This window comes from Meriones unguiculatus, chromosome X, assembly GCF_030254825.1.
Source record: "Meriones unguiculatus strain TT.TT164.6M chromosome X, Bangor_MerUng_6.1, whole genome shotgun sequence".
Lineage (NCBI taxonomy): Eukaryota > Metazoa > Chordata > Mammalia > Rodentia > Muridae > Meriones > Meriones unguiculatus.
This window is the reverse complement of record NC_083369.1, coordinates 23913892-23940960: the sequence shown is the minus strand read 5'-3', so window position 1 is coordinate 23940960 and position 27069 is coordinate 23913892. Positions and strand designations below refer to the sequence as shown.

The 27069-nt window shown below is 45.4% G+C and overlaps 1 protein-coding gene and 1 pseudogene across 3 annotated transcripts in view; both read right to left on the bottom strand.

Moving 5' to 3' along the window:
* Positions 1-18075: 18075 nt before the first annotated feature.
* Positions 18076-19801, bottom strand: LOC110539368 (ER membrane protein complex subunit 7-like; annotated as a pseudogene).
* A 136-nt stretch (positions 19802-19937) lies between these two features.
* The window catches only part of Stard8 (StAR related lipid transfer domain containing 8), a 72532-nt gene continuing 65400 nt past the window's right edge, over positions 19938-27069 (bottom strand). For all 3 annotated transcript variants that reach the window (XM_021626218.2, XM_021626219.2, XM_060375399.1), the window contains 9 exons: positions 26819-26992; positions 25893-26052; positions 25250-25448; positions 24640-24850; positions 24246-24360; positions 22951-23175; positions 21801-22018; positions 21518-21694; positions 19938-21351 (listed from right to left, as the gene is read on the bottom strand). In XM_021626218.2, coding sequence (XP_021481893.1) covers positions 21234-21351; positions 21518-21694; positions 21801-22018; positions 22951-23175; positions 24246-24360; positions 24640-24850; positions 25250-25448; positions 25893-26052; positions 26819-26992 — 1597 coding nt within the window. In that variant the 3' untranslated portion in view covers positions 19938-21233. The remainder of the gene's footprint in view (positions 21352-21517; positions 21695-21800; positions 22019-22950; positions 23176-24245; positions 24361-24639; positions 24851-25249; positions 25449-25892; positions 26053-26818; positions 26993-27069) is intronic.

The following is a 27069-nucleotide window of genomic DNA, read 5'->3' as shown; positions in this document are numbered from 1 at the left end:
GTTTAGTTTCCATGTTTATACAGGCTTTTTGTTATTACTGTTGTTGTTGAGGTTTAGTTTTAGGTCATGGTGCTCTGATATGATACAAGGGATTATTTTGATCTTCTTGTATCTGCTGAGGCTTGCTTTGCACCCGACTATATGGTCAGTTTTTGAAAAGGTTCCATGTGGTGCTGAAAAGAAGGTATACTCTTTGAGTTTGAGTGAAAAGTTCTGTAGACTTCTATTAGGTCCCTTTGATTTAGGACCTCTGTAAGTACCATTATTTCCTATTTAGCTTTCATCTAGATGATCTTTCCTTCGGTGAGAGTAGAGTGTTGTAGTCTCTCACTATTAAGGTATTGAGATCGATATGTGATTTAAGCTTTAATGTTTCATTTACAAATGCAGGTGCTCTTGTATTTGGGGCATAGATGTTCAGAAGTGTGATGTCCTCCTGGTGTATTTTTCCTTTGACAAGAATGAAGTGTCCCTCCTCATTTTTTTGATTAATTTTGGTTGAAAGTCTATTAGATATTTTTGTTGAAAGTCTATTTTATTAGATATTAGGATAGCTGTTCCAGCTTGCTTTCTGGGTCCTTTTGGATGAAAAACATTTTTTCAATCCTTAACTCTGAAGTAGTGTTCATCTTTGTTGCATAGGTGTTTCTTTGATACAGCAGAATGTTGGATCCTATTTCTGTAACCATTCTGTTAGTCTGTGTCTTGTTATTGGAGATTGAGTCCATTGGTGTTGATAGATAGTAGTCATCAATGAATGTTAGTTCCTTTTATTTTGGACTTGATGGTATTACTGTGTTTCTATGCTTGTTTTAATTTTTGTTGTGAAGTTATCTACATCCTGTGTTTTCTTGGCTGTATTGATTTTGTTAGATTGAAGTTTTGCTTCTAGTATTTTCTGTAGGGCTGTGTTATTGTGTAAATGTTGTTTACATTTAGTTTTGTCATGGAATGTTTTGTTTTCTCCATCTATGCTGTTTGAAAGCTTTGCTGGATATAGTAGTCTGAGTTGGCATCTGTGGTTCCTTAGAGTATGCATGACATCTGCCCAGGCCCTTTTGGCTTTCGTAGTTTCTGTTGAGAAGTCTGGTGTGACTCTGATGTTGCTTGGCCTTTTTCTCTTGCTGCTTTTAATATTTTTTCTTTGTTCTGTAGATTTAGAGTTTTGAAAATAATGTGACATGAAGAGTTTCTCTTCTGGTCTACTCTATTTGGTGTTTTGTAAAACTCCTGCATGTTTATGGCCATTTCATTCTTAAGATTGGGAAATTGAACATACTAAAATATGTACACCTAAAGAAGATAAACAAGAAAGAGGTCCAGGGGCAAGATGATCAATCCCCATCTAGAAGGACAAAGGGGATGGACATTGGAAATAGGAGAAAACAAGTAACAGGACAGTAGCCTACCACAGAAGGCATCTGAAAGACTCTACCTAGCAGTGTATCAAAGCAGATGCTGCAACCCATAACCAAGCCTTAGGCAGAGTGTATGGAATCATATGAAGGAAGGAGGAATTAGTATATCCTAGAGGGGACAGGGAGCCCCACAAGGTCCAAATATATCTGAGCACAGGGGTCTTCTATGAGACTGTTTATCCAACCAAGGACCATGCATGGATATCACCTACAACCCCTGCTCAGACATAGCCCATGGTAGTTCAGTGGGTTCCCTAGTAAGGGAGACAGGAATTGTTCTGACATGAACTCATGAGCTTCCCCTCTCCCCTGAGGGAGAAGCAGCCTTGCTATGCCACAGATAAGGACATTGCAACCATCCTGAAGATACCTGATAAGCTAGGGCCAGACAGAAGGAGAGGAGGACACCCCTCTCAGTGGACTCGGAAGGGGGCAGGGAGGAGATAAGGGAGGGAGGGGAGGAATGGGAGGGAAAGAGGGAGTGGGCCACAGCTTGGATACAAGTGAATGTATAAAATTATTTAAAAATTAAAAAAAAATTAAAAAAAATTGGGAATTTTTCTTTTATGATTTTCTTGAAAATATTTTCTGGACCTTGGAGCCTGGAATCGTCTTTTTGTCTCTTCCTATTATTCTTAGATATCTTCCTTTCATGGCATCCTTTATTTCTTAGATATTTTATGTCTGGAACTTTTCTGATTTTACTTTTTCTTTGAGAGAAGTATCAATTTCTGCAATTGTATCTTCAGCACCTGAGATTCTCTCTTCCATCTCTTGTATTCTGTTGGTGGTGCTTACCTTTGTGGTTCCTGAGCTTTTCTCTAAGTTCTCCAGCTCCAGGGTTTTCTGTTTGTGTTTTCTTTATGAATTCTAATTCTGTTTTCATGTCTTACAGCATTTCCTTCATCTGTTTGAATGTGGACTCCTCTCTTTCCATGATGGCCTCTAATGTTTTGTTCATTCCCTCTCTATATGCCACTACTTGTGCCTCTACGTGTGCCTTTATTTGTTTGACTGTATTTGCCTGTATTTCTTTGAGAACTTTGTTGTGCCACTAATAACTGGATAAGCATAGATTTGAGATCATTTTCCTGTGTTTCCTTTGAATTAAAATATCCATTGATTTTGGGGGTTGCTGGTGAAGCCATGATGTCCTGATTTTTTGTTGGGTGTGTTCTTAAGTCGACCTCTAGCCATCTGCTTATCTGTAACCTTGGCTGTTTGTTCCTGGAGTCTATACTTCGGACTGGGTCCATCTGTCTCTGGTGTTTCTTCAGGAAGATGAGAGTGGTCCACTGGTTCAAGGGTGGATGTTGGTGTTTTAGCTGTAGCTAAGGGTGGAAGGTTGCAGGCACATGAGCACAAACCTAGGAGTGTGTGTGGAAGTGTGCCTTGAAGGACAGGGTTCTAGAGTGTGTAGATGCCTGGAAGAGTGGAGCATAAGCATGAGAGAGAGTGCTGGTGCTGTTTGTGGGTGTATTACACATGTGCAGGTGCCCTGAATGCCTCAGTAGCCTACAGGCTTGTGGTACTGTCCTCCTGGCATTGAGATCTGTTTGTTCTCCAGGAATTGTTTGCCTGGACTCCACTGGGAGGCCCATAGAACAGGGGTTTCAATGTTGACAACACTGTCCCAAGGATCCCTATTTTGCCCACAGTGTGGGTTTGGGTGGGTGGGAGAAATCAATTGTCTGGCTGCTAGCTTAGAGGGACTCTGGATCTGGGGCTCTGCAAGCACTCACATTGGAGGCACAATCACTAGCTTGAAGACCTAAAAGGACAGCACAGTGGTTCCCCCTGTTTTCTACTCACAGATTTGGGCTTGCAGGGACAAATGAAAATGTAGGAGATCTGTCAGCTCAGTGGTGTCCACTGTTTGGCATCTGGACAGTGAGACCCGTGCTTGGCACAGCCGATTCTGTTGTCTCAGTCATCGAGCAAAGATGTTCGTGCTTGTGGCAACCGCTTCTGCTTCCTCCGAGCAGAGAGTCCAGTGGTTGGGGCAGTGGCCACTGCCTGTAGTCTCCAGAGGCCTGTGCTTGGGGCAAGGGGAAGGGCAGAGGGTTCGAATATTCAGCACTCTCAGTCCCCGGAGATAAACTGTCTCAGCTCAGGGGTTGTCCCTTCTCGCCCAGGAAGCCTCAATGTCAATGTTCTGGCTTCAGTTGCCTCTCCACTCACCGATTTTGGAGTTTCGGATCCTGTGCCCTTCAGATATGGTGCATGTTGGGAGCTGCCATCTTGGACTCCTCCTGTATTTGATTTTTAAGACAGGGTTTCTCTATGTAGCCTTAGCTGTTCTGAAATTTACACTGTAGAGCAGGCTGGCCTTAAAATAAGAGATCCACCTGCCTCTGCCTCCTGATTTCTGGGATCAGAGGCATGCACCACCACTCACAGCCCCACCTTAGTTTTTGAGGCATTCTCACTGAACCTGTGTGAACCCATCTATTGACTACACTGGTTGTCCAATGAGTTCTGGGAATATGCCTTTCTCCACAATCTAGCATTGTGGTCACAGACACTTTCCAGCACACCTGGCTTTTCCCTGGATGCTGACTGAGTCATCTTCCAAGTCCCATTCCAATCATTTTTAAGTCAAGTCTTCAGAGGTTGTTTTTCCACTCTATCTAGGTTTTTTGGCCTCGCCAGAGTGTTCATGACCCAGGAAGTTGATTCTGCTTGGACCTTTCACCCCCTATAGTTCTTCCAGGCTTAAGCTCGGTGACTCCACCATCACCAATGCAGTGGATCAGAGAGGAGAGCCCCAAGCAGCTGCACAGCAGGGTTTTTATTGGGGTTTGGACATCAAGGTATTGGCCAGCAAAATAATAGCTTTTACTATGGCATTTCTTACATATATATCATTATATTTTGTACAATATATATGTTGTAGCCCAGGATTTCTCCCAAAAGGGCATGCAAAGATATTCAGTACAAGTAATAATCTTTGCTTATCTTTTGGGAGGAAATATGTGCTCAAATCATTTATTCATTTTAAAATCCAGGATGTTTGGTGAGGTTGCTGTTGAGTGATATAGGTTACCTATGTATTCTAAATACTAACTCATTAAATAAACAGGCTAAATATATTTTCTTTCTGTCCATTTTATTTTGGTCATTTGTGGGAGTATCATTTGAATTTTAGGACTGTTTTTGGAAATATTGTACTTTTGGTTGTGAGCCTAGCCTTTAATGGCTGAGCCATCTCTCCAGCCCTGTTGTTAGAAATATTTGTAAAATATTTCACCTAGATCATGATTGGGATATAACTGAATCTGTAGATTGCTTTTTTAAAAAGATTGGTTGATTTATTTGTTTGTTTGTGGGTATTTGTGCATATGTGGGAACACATTATTGTGCATGTATGCAGAGGTCAAAGGAGGGTCATAGAAGTCCTCTATCAATGTCTGTTTATTCCTTTCATGCAAGGTCTCTTCCTGAACCTGGTTCATGTTTCCTAGGCTAGGCTGGAAATCAGCAAGCCCCAGTGGTCCTCCTATCTCCATCCTCCTTAGATCTAGATTCCAGGTATATTGTGATGGATGCTGGATTGTTAGGTGGGTGTTGGGGATCTAAAGACTGGTTCTCAGGATTGCACAGCAAGTTCTCTTAACTGCCAAGACATCTTTCCAGACCCTTGTGGATTGTTTTGGTTAGTATGAATAATATGACATTATGTTTTTCAATCCTTGGGAATGGTGTAGCTTTCTATTGTGCCTTCTCTAATTTCTTAATCAGTTTAGTGCAGTTTTCAGTTGGGAGAGTATTCTGGCTCCTTGTTTATTTCCTAATGTTTTGTTAAATCTGATGGTTCTTTAAAAGAGATTTTTTTCCTTATTTACTTTTCTGATAGTTCCTTATTATCTTGTTATTCTACAAAATATCAAATAACTCCTGGATGTTCACATTTTCTTCTGAAAATTCATTTGTTTATCAGTGCTAGTAGTTTTTGTTTCAGGGAGTTTTGATGTTTTAAATACATATGATCAGGTTACATGTAAATAGATAATTTTACTTCTTCCTTTCCAATTTGAATATCATTTCTTCTGTTTGTTTGCCTAATTTTTCTGCTGCCAGTACTATGTTGACTAGAAGTCACAAGGGTGCATATCCTTGCCTTGTTCCAGGATTTAGAGAAATATTTCAGTTTTCTTCGCTGAATGTGACAGCTGTGGGCTTGTTGTATTTGACCTTTATTTTTATGAGGTACAGTTTATTCCTAACCTTCTGAGAAATTTCACCAGTTAGAGAAATTGAATTTTGTCATTAAAATTATTTATGTTTTGAAATTAAAATATAATTACATCATTCCCCTTCCCTTCTCCTTCTTCTCTCTAACTCCTCCCAAGTCTTCCCACTTTCTCTCAAATTCATGACCTCTTTTTCTTTGTGATGAGTGTGTGCACAAACATAAATAAAATTTCCTCAGGCTGTATAATGTTACTTGTATGTATATGATTTCAGGGCTGGCTGACCAATTTCTACTGAATAACCAACTGGGAGAGGCTCATCCTTGGGGAAGACTATTTCTCCCACCCTCATCATTCCTTAGTAGCCTATAGTTCTTTGTGTAGTGTTGGTATAATGTTCTTGTGGCATGTATACAATTTACCCTTGTTCATTCAAATGTTGATTTCTCTACCCCACTATCTGGTTTCAATCCAGACATTGCATTGTGATGTTTGTTCTAAGCATCACATGTCTCAAATTTGGGAAAACATGCCATCATTTATTCTTTATATTGTCAATTATGCTGAGCGATGGAGAGAATAGGGTGGGACATCCTGGTCCAGAAGGAAGGAGAAGGAAGAGAGTGAGAGGAGTAGGAGAGCAGAGATCAGCAGGACAGGACTTGGAACCATGAGGAGAGATGAGCCGGACCTGAGATATGACTAAAAGCAAGTATAATGTGGGAAATCTGAACGGGAGGAAACTATGCGGGCTTGGAGGTTTAGGACTGAATAACTATTGCCTAGCATTGTGCTCTAGGTTAATTAAATAAATCCTACTCTCTGTATGGTGATTTGGGTATACAGATGGTTTAGCAATAACTGCTTTTGAAAAGATAAAGTAATAAAAAGTATTTGTAGACAACAATGTAGGGTTTAGGAGACCCCTCGGATTTTCTCCTTCCATGTTAGAATGTCTACTAGTGCTGTACTTCTTCAGTTTCACTGGTTTTTTTGTTTTGTTTTGTTTTGGTTTGGTTTGGTTTTACTATTGTTTTTCTAATTGTGTGTGTGTGTTGCTGGTGATCAAACACAGGGCCCGATGAATGCATGTTAAGAAAATAATTTACCGCAGAATTACTTCCCAGACTGTATTGAATCAGTCATTGTGGCACAGGTATGTAATCCTGGCATCATGGGAGGTAGAGACAGAAGGACCACAAGTTCTGAGAGGAAGAAAGAGAGACAGAGAGATTATTATCTTACTGCTGCAGTACTGCTTTTACTGTGTCCTCTAAGTTTGGCAAGTTGTATTTCCTTTTTCATTTCATGTTTTCCTTTTGATTTTTTTTTTCTTTGGTTCATTGGTTATTCAAGAGCATGGAATTAGGCCAGCTTGATGGCTCAGCAGTAGGGACACTTGCTGCCTGATGATGCAAACATTAATAATTTGAGCCTAAGCCCCAGAACGCACATAAAGGTGAAGAGAACTGATTCCACAAAGTTGTCCTCTGACCTCCGCATGCACACTGTTAGCATGTGTGACACACTTTCTGTCATGGTGAGTTCCTTGTAAGCAGTTAGGTAAGTGTAGTTAGGTATTGATTTGTTTAATCTATTAACAAATATATCATTATTCCAAGTTTGTTGATTAGGGAGTTTAAGGCATTTCATGCATTTACATTTAAGACAGTGGCTAACAGTAAAGATTTAGTATTGCCTGTTATTGTTTTCTGTCCTAGTTCTTCCCTTCTAGTTTATTCATATATTACTAGTTTTTGTTGATAAGGGAATGTCCTTATCATTTACCTATATTGAAAAAACAGTTTTTCCAGATCTCCAGCTTTGGGTTGGCTTTTATTTTTTTCAGTATTTTTTTTAATCACTTTGCTCCTTTCCAGCCTGTAAGGTGTCTGCCAACAAAATCTATACATGTGGACTTGGCCAAGTTCTTGTGCATGTGATTAGTCAGTCTTCTCTTACTGCTTTCGAATTCTTTGTCTTTGAACTTCGAAAACAAAATCAAAAGGACATGGAAGTGGGGGCGCATTGGTTGAGGGGTGGCAGGAACCACTGAGCCATCTCTCCAGCGGCCTAGATCAGTTATTCTTTAGCTCAAAAATTTGTTTTTACATAGTTTCCATAAAAATATTCACATTCTAATCAAGCATCATTTCCTGTTTTAATTTTTATCTTTGTAACTCATGACACTTCTTTCAAATTATCATTTTGATTTTGTTTTTATGAGGGAATTCATAGATTTCCATTTAATTTTTTTTCCTCAGTGCTGGAGCTCAAATCCAGGGCCTTGTACTCTTTAAAAAACATCCTGTTGTTGAGCTGAATTCCTTGACACAACTTTCTTTTTCATTAAGGATAGTTGCTGGAAATGTGCTCTGTGCATGCGCTAGCACGTGTGTGTGTGTGTGTGTGTGTGTGTAGTCAAGTTATCTTCCTCTTCAACCTCTTCACAAGCTTTTGGTGGCTCACTGGGGCGTGGGCCCTTAAGAATTATATTCCAAGTCTCCTGAGAGTCTGAGATCTCTGTCTACACTCCTGCTTCTCTCAGTGTCTCCACTGTACTGTTTAGACACCCTGGTCCTCAAGATAGATAGAACCTGTGCACTCTCAACTCAAGCTCAGAGATTTGTTGTTTTGTTTTTTTTTAATAATTTATTTAATTTTATTTTATGGACATTGGTGTGAAGGTGTCAGACACTTGGAACTGGAGTTGCAAGCAGCTGTGAACTGCCATGTGGGTGCTGGGAATTGAACCCTGGTTGCTTGGAAGAGCAGACAGTGCTTTTAACCACTGAGCCATCTCTCCATCCCCAGAGCTTTGTTTTTAATGTAGCATCTCTCTGATCTCCACAAGACTGATTCTGTCCTTTGCAGTTTCCCTCACTCCTCCAGCTCTCACTTAGTGTTACTTTGAAGTAACACCTCCTCTGAACCATCTTTTTTTTAATTTTAATTTTTATTTTATATTAATCACAGGTTGTTTACTTTGTATCCCAGCCGTAGCCCCCTCTCTTATTCCTTCCCAATCCCACTCTCCCTCCCTCCCTCATCTCCTCCCTGCCCCTTTCCAGGTCCACTGCTAGGGGAGGTCCTCCTCCCCTTCCATCTGACCCTAGCTTACCAAGTATCTCCAGAACTGGCTGCCATGTCTTCCTCTGTGGCCTAGCAAGACTGTTCCTCCTTCAGGGAGGAGGAGGTAAAGGAGCCAGTCATTGAGTTCATGTCAGAAATAGTTCCTGTTCCCTTTACAAGAAACTTGGTTACTGAGCTACCATGGGCTACATCCGAGCAGGGGTTTTAGGTTATATCCATACATGGTCCTTGGTTGGAGAAGCAGTCTCATAGAGGGGCCCCATGCCCTGATATATTTGGTCCTTGTGGAGCTCCTATCCTCTTTAGGTCATACGAACTCCCCCTTCTTTCATATGATTCTCTGCACTCTTCCTAAGGTTTGAGTATGAGTCAGTGCATCTGCTAGGTAGAGTCTTTTAGAGACCTTCTGTGGTAGGCTTCTGTCCTGTTCTTTTTTCCTACTTCCTCTGTCCATCCCATTTGTCTTTCTAAGTGAGGATGGATCATCTTACCCCGGGTCTTCTTTCTTGTTTATCTTCTTTAGGTGCACATATTTTAGTATGTTTCTCCTATCTTATAGGTCTATTATATAAATTCTTGACATCCTCTAAATACGCCTTCTCCCTGGTACCACTACCATGCTTCATCATTATTGATACTTTTATGACAGTGTTCCACTTTTCTGCTGGATTTTCCCACTGTTTCTAATGGTCACCATCCTGCACATTTGTTGAGCTTTGAGGGTTACCAGAGCAGTCATCAAATCTGGGCTTTCTCATTTGCTACTACTCTGACTGACCTAAGGTAGGCTTCTTCATCTCTCTGGGTTTCAGTTTTTCACATCTACAAAATGAGTTCATTAGTAACAGATTTTCTATTAAAAAAAAAAGTAAACCAGCCAATGCAGATTAGGTTCTCAGCAAAGTGCCTAGAATCATAAGACAAAAGTTTGAAAAATATATAAGCAATGCTTGGTTATATTTAGGCATTAAATGTTAACTGCTCTGATCATAGCCATGTATTTTACAGCTAGTACAGAGACTGATCTGACTCCCAAGATAGGTAAAGGGAAGAAAAGAAGGCACTTCTGTCTCATTCTCCTTCCATCCTCCTGCTGCTGCACTGCCGACTGATTTCCCACCCACCTAATTCTTTTAAGTTACCCAGACATTATTTGTTCAAATATAGTTTCACTACTAACTAAATATAGCTAAGTATGAAGGACAAGCTTTGCTTTCCTGTTCTCTTGAGCCTGATTCTAAGATCAGTATTAAAAGGGTTTGCAATTGTCTAAGGAGAAAACAGGTGGGGAAGTTATGTTAACCATACTGGAGAGTGTTGTGTGGTTTTCCTTTTTTAATTTCCTGAAATGCCTCCCTCTTTCCCTGAGCTCCAAAACTTGTGTCCCTTGTCAACACCCCACTGTCTTGACTCTGTCTCACACTCTTTGCCATCTTCCCTACTTCCCCTTCTCATAAAACTGTCACAGGCCAGGACACAGCTGTTTCCTGTACTTGCTTATGTTGTTGTTTTTCAGTGACCTGGACAATGTGTCCCCAACCATGGAGAGCCTGATATCACCACTGATTCAGATTTCCCCTATCCCTGGAGGTGACTGGAAAGAGGCCAGCCCAAAGTTGGGTGCAGCTCTTCCCCAAGTAGGGAGAAGGCTGAGAGCCATAGGGTTCTCCCTCAAGCTTCCTCATACCTTGCTTCATCCCTTCCTACTCACGTGACATAAATTATTCTCAGCTGACAGGAAGAAGCTCACCCAAGATCATTGGAGCCAGGGAGGCCCTGACAGGAATCTACTCACACAGACTCTAGACTAGAGTTGGGAAATAAGACTGCTCTGAATGTGCCTCTTCTTGTCTGATCTTGGAACCCAACCAGAGTGGGGTCTGGTTAAGACTTTGAAGGGAGAAATGAGGAGTGCCTATACTCTAGAGAAGGACATGAGGAATGCTGAGAGGGCCCGCATGCTTGCTTTCCTCAGAGTGTGGAGACAGACATGCAGCTGTCCAGTTGTAAGTGTGTCTGTCCTTCTACATGGCTGTTTTATAACCCCTGGGTTGGCTTTGCCTGGTGAGTTTACCACTGGACATGGCCCAGAACAAAAATGTTGCAGTGCTAATTTATTTGAACATAAGAAAATAATGTACTAATAATGAATATAGAATGATTAATACAGACTGGATAATACCTTTGTATCAATGCAGTTATAGAATGCAATGGTAGTATTATTGATGACTGAAGAGACCCATGAAAATAAAATAACCTAGGGCCTGTGAACTGATGGACTGTGCAGTAATCCCAGGTCCATTACTCTTGCCCTGTTACTGAGGTGTTACAGCAACTCCAGGCCACTTTAGGGCCCTTCTTGACAATAGCTAGAATCCAAGGGACAAGGTAGAGAAGGCCATTTCCAAAAGCTATCAGATGGCCTGAGAAGGACAGCAGCCTTTGTGGAGGAGAGCACTGTGCATGCAGCAGCCCTGTGCAGATTCTATGCTGTCTCTATTTCCTTCAGGCATGTAGCTCCTGACGCCCATGTTTAAATATAGTCCCTCATTGTTCAACACATCTCATGAACCACTTTCTGTTCTCTTGCTCTGCCCACTTCCAGTTCTGGAATCTTCAGCAGGAGGCCAGAGACTTCTCAGCCTTTGCACTGGGCTGCCAATGGAAAGAAAGCAGGCTTGATGAGTGGGTCCCATTTCTCTGCTGCCCATACTCTTGGGTCTCTATCTGCAAGAGTACAAACATGTTACAAGTGAACTTCGTGGTTGACAGGGCATCCCCAGTAGGAAATAGCATGGCCTGGTGCTTGGCATACAGCAGTACTCAGTGTCCTTGTATTTCCTCATATGCAGCAGAAGAGTGGGTGCCATCCTCACCCACCATTCCCTAGGCTTGTTTCAGCCCTGGTTTCTGCTTCGAGACTCCAGCCCCTAGCTCCCATTCGGCAACGACTCTCTGCCTCCCCTGCGTCTAAGTGCACACATCCTGCCATAAGTTCCCTGAGCTGACTGCACAGGCTTCTTGACACCAGACCTTGTGCTGGCCATGCCCATATAAGATGACACTCACTCCCCATGCCTATCCTTGATGCCCATAGCCCAAGACAGGACATGATGTTATAGTAATAAGAGATCAGGGATGAGTTAGCCAAAGAAGTGTGTCTGAAGCTTGAAGTGTGTGGACCCCGCAGAGGGTAAAGGAGGCTGTGTCACATATGGCTGAGACTTTATAGAGCAAGACCCTATAGTGAATGGTGCACTGCAGTCAATGAAGATTGAATGCATGCTTTATGCCAGGATAATAATGGACAACCTGTTAGGTGTTGGTACATTTTTTTGGAGTCTTGCCAACACCCTACAATTCATGTACTTCTCTGCCCATAGATCAGAGACCTGAGCTTCTGAAAGCAATGTGGTTTGGACAAGTTCTGCCTGGTAGGAAGTGGCAGAGGGACAATTTAAACACACATCAAAGTGGCTCTAAGTGCAATTGGATGAACTTCCTACCTCACTGCACTGGACATGCTGGAAGACTTAGAGTTGAGCACTAAACGCACCTCATTGCAAACGCCCACAGTCTAATTAAGGGGCATGACCACATGTTGTGTAATGTCTTCCCCAGCATTGAAAATTTCTCCCCAGAGGAAAAAAAGTACAAGTTTGCACTCCCAGCGGCATTCGAGAAGGGTTCCCCTTTCTCCACATCCTTGCCAGCATGTGCTGTCACTTGAGATTTTAATCTTAGCCATTCTGTTGGGTGTAAGATGGAATCTCAGAATCGTTTTGATTTGCATTTCCCTGATGACGAAGGATGTTGAACATTTCTTCAACATCCTTATATCTTCATCATTCGATATTCCTTTCTTGAGAATCCTGTTTAGCTCTTTACCCCATTTTTAATTGGATTATTTGGTTTGTTGGTGTTTAATTTCTTGAGTTCTTTACATATTTTGCATATTAGCCTTTTGTTGGACATAGGGTTGGTGAAGTTCTTTTCCCAGTCTGTAGGCTGTCATTTTGTACTATTAACAGTGTCCTTTACTTTACAGAAGCTTTTCAGTTTCATGAAGTCCCATTTACAATCAACAATTATGTTGATCTTATAGCCTGAGCTGTTGGTGTTCTGTTCAGGAAGTTGTCTCCTGTGCCAATGAGATCAAGTCTCTTCCCCAACTTTTCTTCTAATAGATTTAGTGTGTATGGTTTTATGTTCAGGTCTTTGATCCACTCGGACTTTAGTTTAGTGCTGGGTGCTTTTTTCTACATGTAGACCTCCAGTTAGACCAGCACCATAGATGTCTTCTGAAAGACTCTGCCCAGCAGGGGATTGAAGCAGATGCTGAGACTCACAGCCAAACTTTGAGCAGAGTGCAGGGAGTCTTATGGAAAAATGGGGGACAAGAGCTCCACAAAGAGACCAACAAAGCCAACAAATCTGGGCCCAGGAGTGCCTGAAGAGACTGATACACCAACCAAGGACCATGCATGGAAAGGACATAGATCCCCTGCTCAGATGTAGTCCATAGGCAGCTCAGTCTCCATGTGGATTCCCTAGTAAGCAGAGCAGGGGTTATCTCTGACATGGACATGGTACCTGCTCTTTGAATACTTCCCCTTAGTGGGGAGGCTGAAAGGGTTAGGCTAACTTTGTAACCTATATGTCTTCTAAAGCCTATAGTTTTGAGTTTTAGGTCCAGGTTAAGCTAAAGCCTCTTAGTACCTTTCCAGAGAGTGAAGAAATGTGACCCTATCCGTGAGGACAGATATAAAAAAAGGGCAAGCAAACAATGACCTTCACTCACCAAAAGAAGGACCAGACCCTTGTCCTTGAGATAGCGTTTCTTAGCCACGAACCTAGACTTCTTCTGATTAGCTTTTGACCTCCAGCCAAGAGCCCGCAGCCCTAATTTTCAAGGATGAGCTAACCACCCCCACCTTCAATTGCAGCTGCATCCACACTTGGCAGGACTGGCCAAGCTTGAACACCTAAGACTGACCAATTATCTTACTTTATAGCTTCCTCATCCAATCCTAAATTGCCAAAACTAGAACTTCAAATCTCCCGCAATTTTTCTTTTAAAAACCTAAAGGCCTTTGTCTCCCGGTGCCACTCTTTGCTGACCAGCGGGGGTGACCCCATTGTACAATGGTAAATAAACCTCTTGCTTTTGCAACGAGTCTTGGTCTGGGGGAGTTTCTGGGAAGGGCGCGATTGAACTCCTGAGCTGTGAGACCCCAGGTCTTACAAGGCCTTGTCAGGCCACAGAGGAAGAGGATCCAGGATTCCTGATGAGACTTGATAAACTAGGGTCAGATGGTAGGGAAGGAGGGCTCCCCCTTTCTGTGGTCTAGGGGAGGGGGAAGGGGGAAAGAGGGAGGGAGAGTGGGAATGGGAGGAGATGTAGGAGGGGCCTACAATCAGGATATAAAGTAAATACATTATAACAAACAAACACACAAATAAAAGAGTCAAAATGTCTGCTGGGCATGGTGGCACATGCCTGTAATCCTAGTACTTGGGAAGGCATAGACAGAGGCAGGTGGATCTCTGTGAGTTCAAGGCCAGCCTGGTCTACAAAGTGACTCCAGGACAGCCAAGGCTACACAGAGAAATCCTGTCTCCACCCCCCAAATGAGTCAGGAAGTAAACCTGGAGTGGGGGTACATACCTATAATCCCAGCACTCAGGGAGGCAGAGGCAGTTGGATGGATCTCTGTGAGTTCCGCGATAGCCAGGGCTGTTACACAGAGAAACACTGTCAAGAAAGCAAAAAGAATCAGGAAGTGAATGAAACTTTCGAAGCAAGTAAACCAAACCTCATTCGTCTTAGGAAGTTCCAGAAAATGTCGAAATTCACAAGGCCTTTTCAAAGTTAACATAAGCATAAATAATTTCTGGGGAGAGGAGGTGCTCTCTGCCAGCAAAGCTGCCTGTTAAAGGAGGAAGCTCCAGAGATGTAGCTGTTGGAACTTGTTGATTGTTGGATGAGCTTTATGGCAATGCAGCTGCCTTTGAGTCCTAAACACCCATGCTGTTATAAGTAAGCCTGGGTAAGCTACACACGGAATTGTTTCTTTGGTCTGTTGTCAGTGCTCTATCTGGACTGAGTACAGGTTTGTTCATGTCTTCCCAGGAAAAAGTCACACATTATTTGATGGCTAACTCAAAAACCTTACTGGGAGGGGGGGAATGGGGAGTAAGCAAGATGGAGGTCTTAAGAAATATGATAATAGTTATAGCCATTCAGAGAAACCAAGGGTCATGTCTTTCTGGAAACCTCAGTGATGATATCAAGGTGGAGAAATGTTGGAGCTCAATATGATCAAATGGGTGTAGTTTCAGGACGCCTTAAAATATAGGAGCCTCTAGACAGGGTGATACCATTGTGCCATAAACAACACACATTGCTAAGTAATACATGTATACTGCAAGCCTTCTTTAATTCCTGGGGAAAGGAGTCTCTAGAAGGTTAGTTTGCTCAGAGTCCCATAAATTAAAAAAATGACAAACATAGGGTTTTCCAAGACAGGTCCTACCTCCACCTATGGCAGGCTCTTCCTACTCCATTGCAAGCAAAGAGATGAGAATGAAAAAGAGGGATGGGGTGGGCAGGGAGGATTACACAGTGGGGTTCTAACTGGAACTTTGGTGATCAGTTGGCAGAAAGTGGAGGAAGGGTGTTTTTTTTTTTTTTTTCGGAGGGGGGAATGCCTGAGGCAATTCTAAGCATCAAGCAGATTCAAGCAGAAGCAGTACAGGTGGAAACAGGCAGAAGAGAAAGCAGAAGAGGGACTGTCTCCCAAATTGAGAAGGAAAGAAAACATAAAATAAGCAAGGGAGCCTCAGACACCAAGAACAGGAGCTGGGGACAGGAGAAGAACAAGCAGGACAGGGCCAGTGCATCTTGAGGGCCATCTCATGAGGGGCCCTGCTGACCTCTCCAACCTGCTCTCCCCTCTGTCACTTTGATCTCTGGACAGCAGCCAGATGGATGGATGAGTGGGTAAAAGGATGCATAGACAGATGGGTGGATGGACCTGTGGATGAATAGATGATTAGATGAACAGTCAAGTGGACGAATAGGAGGATGGGTAGGTGGATGACTGAGTGGTAGGATGGATGAATGGGTGGGTAAATGAACAACTGAATGGTTATATGGATGGTTGGCTGGTTGGGTTGGGTGCACAGACAGATGGATTGTTGAATGGGTGGTGTATTAGCGTTTCTATTGCTGTGATGAAACACCATGACCAAAAAGCAAGTTGGTGAGGAAATGGTTTATTTGGCTTACACTTCTACATCACTGTTCATCATAGAAGGAAGTCAGGGCAGGAACTCAAACAGGGCAGGAACCTGGAGGCAGGAGCTGATGCAGAGGCCATGGAGGGGTGCTGCTTACTGGCTTGCTTCCCATGGCTTACTCAGCCTGCTTTCTTCCAGAACCCAGGACGATTAGTCCAGGGACGGCACCACCCACAGTGAGATGGGCCCTCCCCATCAATCACTAATTAGTAAAATGCCCTACTCCTGGATCTTATGAAGGCATTTTCTCGTTGAAGTTCCCTCCTTTCAGGCAACCGTAGCTTGTATCAAGTTGATATAAAATGAGCCGGCACAGGTAGGTAGATGAATAAGTGGAGAGACAGAAGACTGAATGGTTGGTTGGCTGGATGAATGGTGGGGTGGGTGGAAGCCCGAGTGCATGGGTGGGTGTGTGGATGGATGGATGGATGGATGGATGGATGGATGGATGAACAGATGAATGGATAGCTATATGGACGGATGGATGAACAGATGGATGGATAGCTATATGGATGGATGGATACATCAGTGGAAGCCAAATACTGTCTCTGCTCCCTGCCTCTTTCGGGCTCATCGTTGGCCAAGGCACTGGTTCCTTTCAAACACACCCACTACTTTGATGACTTGCTATATTTGTTCCTCATCTAGAGCGCTTGTTCAGCAAGAGCAGGGGTGCTTACTCACATCAGTCCCTGGTCTGTGCCTTCTGTAACAACGGGGGCTGTCACACATTAGACACTCAGTAAATATCTGTAGGATCAATCATTGGCCTTCATGAAAAAGGGCTTCCTTATTTCAAGGGCATGGAGAGAAGTGAGGGGCAGGGGAAGGTACAAGGTCAGGATCACCCTGAGAAGGGAAACGCTTAGAACCAGAGGACCCTGACTAGCCTGGCAGGCAGTAGCTGAGGGTGGGCTTTCCTGCCAGTAGCTTCCTGGCTCCTGTGGCCCACATTCTCTCTGGAGCAGCACTGCCCTCTTGTGGTCTATACCAAGGCTGGCTCCAGGCTGCAGCTTCCCCTTTACCCAGCAGGCCAGTTCTCACAAGCTTGCTTAGTCCAGATAGCTGTTCAGCAGCTTCTGTCTCTGGGGCAGCTGCAAGAGCAGCCCAGGAAGCATGTCCCCCTTTTTGGAGTCTGCAGCTTTGCCATCAGTGCCTGCACAGCACCTGTGCTGCCCACCTAAGCCTCTTCCCCGGTGCATGTGCACAGCTGCTTTGTGGTCATCCAAGATCAGGGGCCGGGGCCAGCACGTGTACAGCTCTGAACTATGAGCTACAGTGAGTGGCTTGCTGACACCTGGCAGGACCTGGCCCAAGAGAGATGGAGTCCTAGCCCTGACTCTAGAGGATGACCACAGCATTGTGTAACAGGGATCCTATGACTGAGAATGCAAACTGATAAGCATTAACCACCCCTTCCCAGGCCCAAAGATCTCAGGGCACCAGATGAGAACATGGGAGCCAGCAGCCTGGCATCAGCTGAGAGCTTGCCGGAAACACACCTTCTCAGGTTCAGTGCTCCCTTTGGTCACAAGCCCTATGGGGGGGGGGGTGTTGGTTCTTAGGAAACGTGAGGGTCTCTGGAAGGGTGACAGGCACACATGTGTGTATGAGGCAGGCTGGCTAAGCAGCTGTACCACATCTTGCTGGGTTACTTGGCTCATGACTACCTGGGGAAAAGGCCTCAAGCCATGGGGTGTTGGGGGTGTCTTTGTGGAACTGCAGCCTGAGCTCCCAGCCTCTCTCACCTTCCCAGGCTCTCTTGATGCAACAGAGCCTGCCTGGGGCTTCCTCTACCCTGGCATTCAGATGAGGGCATCAGAGTCCCCTTCAAGAATGCTGGAGGATTGTTGTTCCTTCCAGGAGCCTGCCCCATCCTCTGTATCTGTCTCCCTGACAGCTAAGGCACATGTGTCCTGGAAGCCCACACCTGCTTATGCTACCTCCCAGCCCAAGGCTACCCTCCTGTGTCCCCAAAAGCCGGACACTGACTGGTTTCCTGCCCACCTGGCTCCTTTCCAAGGTCCCATGCAGCACTGATGAGGAAAATCCAAAGATATGTGTTGACAAGTAGAAGTGAAAGTTTAATGAAAGGTGATAGACATGACTTCATGGGGACCCCAGGCTTTTATGGATGTGATTGGTTGATTCAGATTGAAGGATTCCCACCTGAACACTCATGCATCCAAGTATGTGACAAAGCATGATTCACAGGTCCCTATTGGAACTGATGATGCTGAGCTATGACAGGCAGCAGGACTTTCACACCCAGGCTAATAGTACTCCTGGTGAACGTAACTACTTACAGGATTCCAAAGCCTAATACACCAGTGTGCCGTTTAACAAGCATTTCTCTTGGGAATAGGCTGTGTATTGATTGACTTTCCCATCAGATTCTGCCCCTAAGTGATGTCATAGCTCTGGTTGACTTGCTTAAGCATACTCTATGATGCTCACAAAATTGTCCATTCATACATTGCTCAGAAATATAAGTTGTATGACTACTTTTCACCTGTGCCTTGGAGCTTAGAAGGTTTTTTCTCCCTGGATTGGGAGTTCTTTTAGTGTGTACTATACTTCATATAATTTACTAATGTCATCTTCAGTGACATCAGTATTGCCCTCATGTAGACAAAGGATAAAACTGGGTTTTCTTGTGTACCAAGTACAAAACACGTGTTAAAAAGTTAATATAGACAACAGTTGTATATGATTGACTTTCAGGATTACTCAGTTTACCATAGTGGCTTAACCCCGACTTTCATGTCACATGGTGTCACCTTGTTTCTGTGATAGCAGCTGTGATCCTGACTACCTTGTTTTTGTTTGCCCCACTTTTGCCTATTTTACTGCTTTTTACTGCAATAGCTGCTGTTGCTGCTAGATTTGCCAAATTTTTGAAGAGTCTTGTTGTGAACTCAGAATCGGGCAGCTTGTTTTGGGATTCACCATATTCATTCATGAGTCTCTGTCCTCTCATTTCGAGAACACTTGTGCTGGCCACTTTTGGCAGAAGCACAAATATCAACAATGGAAAAAACATCATCATAACTATGGCGTCCATTAGAGAGTCTGTGCAGTCCTACAATTCTGTCCTAATACAGGAAGAAGGTGGACCTGACGGTTTCATTTGGATAGGATGGAATAGTCTGACCACTTCTGTCATTTTGATGCAATTCACATACCTTGCTCTAATTTGTTTTCTTTTGAAGTGATATCAACCCAGGCAGGATCAAACTTGTAAGCTGGAGAAATAATTTCTACTACAGAAAAGAATATGGAATATTATGAACTACAAAACTCGTATCTGTCTGAGGAAGCCGACATACTCTTCTCCGTCTCTCCACATAAGGTACACGGAGGTCCTGTCCTGAGGCTTCACCCCTGAAACAACTGCATGCCCCTTTTATCTTGAAACAGTCTGTGCGGCCAACCCTACTACCTCCTGGGCCCTCGGGAGCAGCCATGAGTAACTCTGAGTTTTGGACATCTCCTGATAGTAGCAGCAGTTGCATATGTGGCAAGGACCCCCAAACCTCTGAGGGCTGTATTCCTACTTTTGCTTTGCCTGGGATGCATAGGAGTGCAGTAAAAGCAATCTGAGTCAGTCACAACCATTCTCAGAGCTGTAATGGACTCCTGAGCTCATGGTCAAGCTGATGTTCAAATCCAGCACCCTAGCCTTGTCATGGAATGGAGCTTCGAGTTTTTGTCCTGAGTCTTTGCTTCTCAAAATTCTGTCTGCCTTCCCAACCACCTTCCTAAGACAAGAGGTCTTTTCTTTTTCCTACGGTGTTACCTCAAGTCTTGACACTGTATGTTAGGACTCAGAAGGAGGCAAAGTAAATGCTCATAACCTGTGACCTATAAGGGAGTTGCAACCCCAGTCCCCAGCCCATTGTCTCAGCAAAATGCATCCACAGAGCCAGTGTATATCTCCAGTCATGCTTTATTGTTCTGCTGAGGGAACTGCTGTGGCCTGTCCTTCACCTCTCTTCTCTCATTACAACAGGAGTGTTTTAGCCCAGGCCCTCCAGACTAGCTCCCACCTAGAGATTAAAATCTGCTCAAGAGGGAGTAGTTGTGTGTGCATGCAGATATGCGAGTATATGTATAGGTATATACATATGTATATAAACATACACACATATATTTTGGCTCTACAGTATAGCTACAGAGAAAAACAGGATTAACATTACAATGATGGCTGCAACCCACCACAATCCAGTTTACTCATCCAAAGACTAAGAAAGCACCACTTGGCCTCTGAATGGCAGTTAGATTTCTATCTGAACAAACATAGCCACTGGGTAGGACAGATCAGGCTGAGATCAAGGCCTGGATGGCTAAGGTAAGCTCTTCCCTGTGTTTTGTCTAGGGTGTCTACTCTAGTAAAGGACTGTTCTTATAGACCACCACCATGGGCAATAGGCATGAGGGTATACCTGTATATCTTGCTGCCACTGCCAGCATTGGCCTGGCCTGTGTCGTGGGAATGAGCTAATTTACCTGTAGCTATGGTCATGAGTGGTCAAAGGCTACCCACAACTCTAGGGAGTAGTAGATTAAAGTGTGGGTCAAAAAGCTGGGGAGGATGGTTAATGGGTATCTTGGGGCTTGAGAAAAAAAGGTCCTCCACCCTCATATCCCAAGGTATCCCAGTTCGTTGTGTTACCTACTAAGGGCCCATAGGGCCACTCTCAATCTGCTTCAAAAAAGTCAGCATCACATATGCATAAATAAAATGGATTGTGGTCGTTTGTGCTTCCCTGTGCTGTACCCCATTAATTGCTCCAGAACTGTATTCAGGATCAGTGTTGGCCCCAAAGGCGAACTCAAACGAACTCTAGCACCAAACAAGATGGCCTGGCTTCTTGCTATAGCAGAGAGCCCAGGCTGCATATCACTCTCCACCTTTTTCCCCTTGTCCGTAGGTAGTTGCTGGGGCTCCAGATGCAGTAGGGTCTTCTTGGTCGGGTGGGCAGCAACGGTCTTCTTGCCACCCACAGGATTCTCTTCTCTTGTGAGAACAGAATGTAGTGGGCATGACAGTGGGTGGAGTTGGGACACCTCCACCATCTTCTCTTATGTATGTGCAGAGTGGCATTAGGATGGAAGAGGACAGGCATCTGGGCCACCTAGACCTGGCTCTGCCCTAGGGGCATCTTAGTTCTTATTCCCACTCATTTCTTTGGTGGCAGGGCCTTGGGTAATGTCAGCCTAAGGCTCACAGCTTTGTTTCAGGGCCAGCTGCCTGAAGTATGGGGAAAGAGTCCCGGATCTTTGCCACTTCCATAGCACACAAGTGCCCAAAGACTTTGTTGTACCAGTCAGGAGAACGGCCCCTGGGAAGGAAGAGGAAGGCAGACATGAGAAGGTAGGTTTCCACTGGGACCTTTGTTGGGGAAAAGAAAGAAAGGAACTCTCTCCCACACTGAGTATCACTGAGTAGAGGCAGGGGGTATGGGGCTCAGGACCAAAAGGGTGAGGCAGGCATCCCTGTCATAGTACCTGAGGTCAGCACGGCAGATATGAGTGAGGCGAGAACGGCCCAGGCCACAGGGTTCCATGAGGTACTGGGAGGTAAGCATGAGGGCGCGCACTCCAGACTCTGGCACTGGTTGCTCAGGATCCAGAGACTGGGAGACAAGGAGGCACCCACCACGAGGAAGGTCTGAGCGCCACATCCTGTTACATGGAGAGGCAAGAAGCCATGTTCAGATCCCTGCTGCCAGCTCTTGCTCCACCTTTCTAGTCCCAGAAGCACAGCCGGGCAGCAGCAGGAGGTCCTCACCTGAGCACCACAAAGTCACGGCAAGGATGGGGTGCCATGCTGTCAGTGACATAGTGGTAAAGCTCCACCCCTGGCATGAGAGCTTCTAGCACCTGGGCCCTCAGTAGGTCCTCATCCCACAGGGCCCGTTCCCGAAGGACACGATGCAGCACCACTGCTGGAGGGGCGGCCACTTCTGTGGATGCCTTCCACATCTGAAGTGGGTGCCCATCTGGTGCCTGCAAACCAAAGGGGTGGGTATAAAAGCACTGTCAAGATGAAAGCTCTCTAAATTCATGCCAGGCCAGGAGTCAGTCAGACTGCAAGGCCTGGAGCTCCTTCCCTGCGGCTACTGGGCTCCACACCTGACTAGAGCCAGACCCAGATAAACTGACAAGGACTTTTTTGTCCTTTTTACATGCCTGCTTCTCAGCTTGCTCTAAGGCATAAAACAAAGATGGATCTCACACATTCAGATGCTTACTGGGCCTACGCTAAGGTGGGCGCAGCATGTGGTATTTCTGGATGGGGGAAGACAAGGAGGTGATTATCTTTAATGGATTTGCCATCAAAGCATTTTGAATGTGCCAGGATCTTTGCCAGTTCTCTACCTTAACCTGGGGGGGGGGGGGTTTAGTCATGGTCATTCTATATATAGGAAATGCCTGGCTTGCAAGGCCACTTAAGATCGACATCCCAGGAACAGCAAGGCTACTAACAGAGGGGCACTGCTAGGAGCCACCTCCAGCCCTGGCCTGGACTAAAGGCACTGGCTAGAGGAAGCTATGATGTGGCATCCAAATGTGGATGACCTGGGAGAGGTCTTACTTGGAGGCAGATCACTCCAGGTAGCATGACAGCACAAACAAAAACACAGAGTGGGTATTACAAGGGACTTTGCCTGTCCAGGACCAGAAGAGACCCAGGCATTTCAGTGAGCTGTATCATAATGGCAGTGAGTCTGAAGTGGTACTGTGACAGAACTCAGGAAGGTGCCTTCAGAGATATGTATTAGATTCACATGTTTCCTGACTCCTTCAGACACTTTTTCAGCTGGCTATCATGCCCCAAGTATGAAGCATAGGCCCAGTGAGGCTGACAGAGCAACTCTATGGGATAAGCCTAGTTCTTTCTCACAGCCTACAACGAAAATGAAGAGTGTGGTGCTCACCTTCCTACAAGCCAGCTCCGTGCGCTGGGGCCCCGGCACATTGGTCCAGCCCTTGAAGCGTTCTGCAGCATCCCGAAGCAGCTCCTGTACACTCTCCTCCATGTAAAGGCTCAGACTCACCCCAGCAGCCTGTGCCTGCCGCAGCTCAGCCAGGGCTGGGCCAGGAGGGCTGAGCTCAGCTGCACTGTATGAGCCACACAGTTGCACCACCATATCCTGGGGCACCTGGGAGGGCACACACACAGACACGCACACGCAAGCGCACACACACACACACACACGTACACACTGAGTGGGTGCTGTAGGGAGCAGGGTGCCCCACAAATGTCAGTGTTAAGAGCAAGTGGAGAGGCATGGCTACTACGCTGCAGTGAGGTGGATAAGAAATGGAGAAGGGGTTTGTGTCGAGCTGGGCTCTTTGCCTGGCTCGGGATCTGTGCTGGCTCATGTTGGTTGTCAACTCGACTAAAACTGGAATCAACTCAAAACCAAGCAGCTGAGCACACTTATGTAGGATTTTCTTTATTGGATCCTTTGAGGCAATAAGACACACCTTAAATCTGGGTCATTTAAGGTCAGAAGACCCACCCTAAATCTGGGCCACACCTTCTGGTGGCAGCCCACATGGAAAGACACATTAAAAAGAAGCTTTTTGTTTTTATCCTGCTTGCCCTCACTCTTGCTGGCAAGTTTATCTCTCCTGCTGCTGAGGCTTTCCTTCACTGGTATTAGAACCTATTTTAGGATTCCAACATAGATCAAATACCAGCCTATGGACTGAACAACTACTGAATTCTTGGCCTTTCTATTGGGAGACAGCCATTGTTGGACTAATCAGACCCAAGTCTTTAAAGCCATTCTAATAAATCCCATACACACATACACACACACACACACACACACACACACACACACATGCACACATACGCACACTCATGCACACACACTTACACACACACACACACACACACAGATGTGCATATACACGCACTCATTCTATCAGTTCTGTTCCTCTACCACAGTGACTCTCAACTTTCCTAATGCTACAACCCCTTAATATAGCTCTTCATGTTGGGGTGACCCCCCCTCAACCACAAAATTATTTTTGTTACTACTTCATGACTATAATTGTGTTACTGTTATGTATCATAATGTCAGTATTTTTGGAGACAGAAATTTGCCAGAGGAGTCAAGACCCACAGGTTGAGAATTGCTGCTCTAGAGAATCCTGATAGAGTCCAAAAGTCAGGTCTCATAATTCTGCTAAGCAGGTACCACAATCTTGCTTGACTTACCTGAAAAAGTTTCTTGCAGTCACTGATCATGTGTGTTAGGCCTTGGGTAGCAGCCATGTTCTCACTCAGGTCCCTGGGGCCTGGCCGGCCAACCAGGCTGCATTTGCTCTTGATCCTGGGGGGAGGAGAGGAGGGGGAAGATAGGGACAGAACAAGATGGCACTAAGGCACAAGACAAGGTGGATGACAAGTGCCTCCTGGTTCTTGGGAGGCCAGCTTGCCAGTCTTGACCATAAAATCACCCGATGTCTTTTAGGAAAGGCCTGCTCCACAGTAGCTAAGGCTAAAAACCCTTAGGGTAAGGACAGGAACAGCACTGGTAGTTCCCTAAGGCCAAAAGTCCCATGGAGACAAATTCTCCTGGACTGGCACCAGCATGTGGTACCCGGTTCACCTGGGTGAGGAGCTGTCCTTCTTGGAGACATTGAGGTGGAAGATGGAGGGTGCCAGGCACACTGCCAGGTTGCCAGCTGTCATCTGGTTTTCCTCGGCAGAGGCGATGTCACTTAGGAAGTAGAGCAGGGTCTGTAGCACTTCTCGGTTCTCATCAGGGAGCAGCAATGTGGCAGCTTGCGTTGCCGCCAACCACTGTTCTTTGGGGAGGACTGTAAGACAGGAAAAGCAGAAGGACCTTTTTTTTTTTTCTCCAGAAGCACCAGCTTTTTCCTGTTTTCCAGAATGCATAAGGCCTGACAGTCTACAAAGAACACGGTGAGATGGGCTCTGGAACATCACTGGTGGCTAGATCTAGCACTGCTCTAATACTCAGCACAGCCAATGGGAAAATCCTTTCCTCAGGGCCTCAGTCTATCCTACCAAAAGTGGGTTTGAGGGTTTGAGGGTTTGAGGGAATGTGGTGCCTCTCCACGTGCCTTTTCAAATCCAGAGAGTAAATGGTTCTATGAGCTCATGTGGCCGGCTGCCAGGTTCATTTCCCATGAGTCTTCAGGATCAGGCAGGCTGAGTGTAGGACAGGTTAATAAGAAGGCGTGCAAGTGACTTACGCTGGTAGATTTGTAGAAAAGTGGTGGTAAGCTTGCTGGTAAAAATGGGCTCAGGCAGGTCCCTGAAATACTGCTTCAGTAGATCAGCCACATCGTATGCTGACTGGCCCTCATAGCAGACGTTGTCAGGGGAGGTCTCATTCATTTGGCGCAGGCTCTGAATCCTGGACTTGACCCCAGATTTGCGGAAGATGCCCACCTGACCCATTGAGAGGAAGGAATAAGGTGATATACAGTAGAAAAGGGAGACTGTGAGGGCAGCCCAGAAATGGGGTGTCAGCTGCTTAGCATTGGAGACTGGGAAGCATGGCAGGTTTCCTGATGGGCTCAGCAAGTCCAGAGTGAAAGTTGTTTACAGCCTGGTGCCAAAGAGAAAGATAGCTGTCATGGAGATAAGGATGAGCAGGTGGCCTTAGACTAAGACAGGCTCGGAGACTAGAAAGACTGCAAAGACTGGGACAGAAAGGAGCTGACCTCAAAGTGGGCAGAAGGCTCCAGTCATAAAGAAAGGAAAGGTGCTTTGGTGTCATCCCTGCTGAGCCTTGCAAGTAGCCTAACCCAAGAGGAAGGGCAGAGCAGTAGGCCTTGGGCCTTCCTCACCTCTCAGCACCACTTGTCTGCAAGCCCCCTGAGGAGGACTCACCTGGTCTAAGCATTGACTCCGTAGATAGCGCATGGCTTGCTGAATGCTCTGGGGCAAAGGCTGGCCTGTGCGCTGCACATGGATGAGGGGTGGCACTCCAAATACATGATGTCCCCGGTAGTCTGGGGTCTTGTTCCTTTTCATAAACTTGGGCATTGACCTGTTTGGGGGTGAACAAGCAACAAGGAAGAGAAAACTCACTTTGAAGGCTACCTATTGCCTAGAAGTGGGAGGAGATATTATATCCTCAGAAACCACATTCAATGGTTTAGCCTCAACCTTCAGAAGCCACAGTGACAGAGGAGCCCTCATCGGTAAATTAATGTGGCCAGCAGTAGGTCTTGAACTGAGAGGAAGAACTGTTATGAAGGTAAACTATACCTCCTAGGTCAAAGAGGCCTACAGAGAGGAGGTGGTTACTCAGCAGACTCCTGCAGGACAGAGTGGTCTTGTCCCACAACAGGAATAAGGCACTCCAGGCAGAAAGGACAGCATGAATGAAAGCACAGAGAGAAAGGCAACTAGTCCCACAGGCTGTCAGGATGACACTGCTTGAAAACAGATGACTAAAGGGCCAGAAAGATGAGGCTACCCCAGAACATGAGAGGATCATGACAGAAAAGAATGTGGACAATGGGAAGCCACAAGGCTGTTTATTTACTCAATGCACGACAACCAAAGTGTATTTTAGGACAACCTCACTGATGGCAGCATGGAAGCTGGAAAGGAAAAAAGACAGCTGGAGGACCTGGGGATTTCCAGACCACATCTATCCTTACACAGGCCCTCTAGCCTCCTGGAACAGTACCATTCCACTGGCCTATGGGCTCAGTCTGCCATTTTTCCTGCCTCTGTCCTTTGCTCCCAGAACACAGAATCTACGAAAGTAGATAGCGCCTGTCACACATGGCTCAGGAGACACTCACCATACCCAGGCCTGTTTGTGGGGCACAGTGTACTTCTCCATGAAGCCAGTGAGCCGCAGCAGGGAGCCCTTGTGAAGCAAGCTGATCTGGCCTGCAAACTGCCGGTTGATCTCCAGTGATTCTGAGTTGAGGCTAGGACGGTGGGAGTTCTGGAAGCTGTGCCAACGGAGTTTCCTGATGGGGGAGGGGCAGAGAGCACCAGAGACATGGGTTTGCTAAGCCTTAGAAAAAGGTCATGTCCTTCTGGTCAT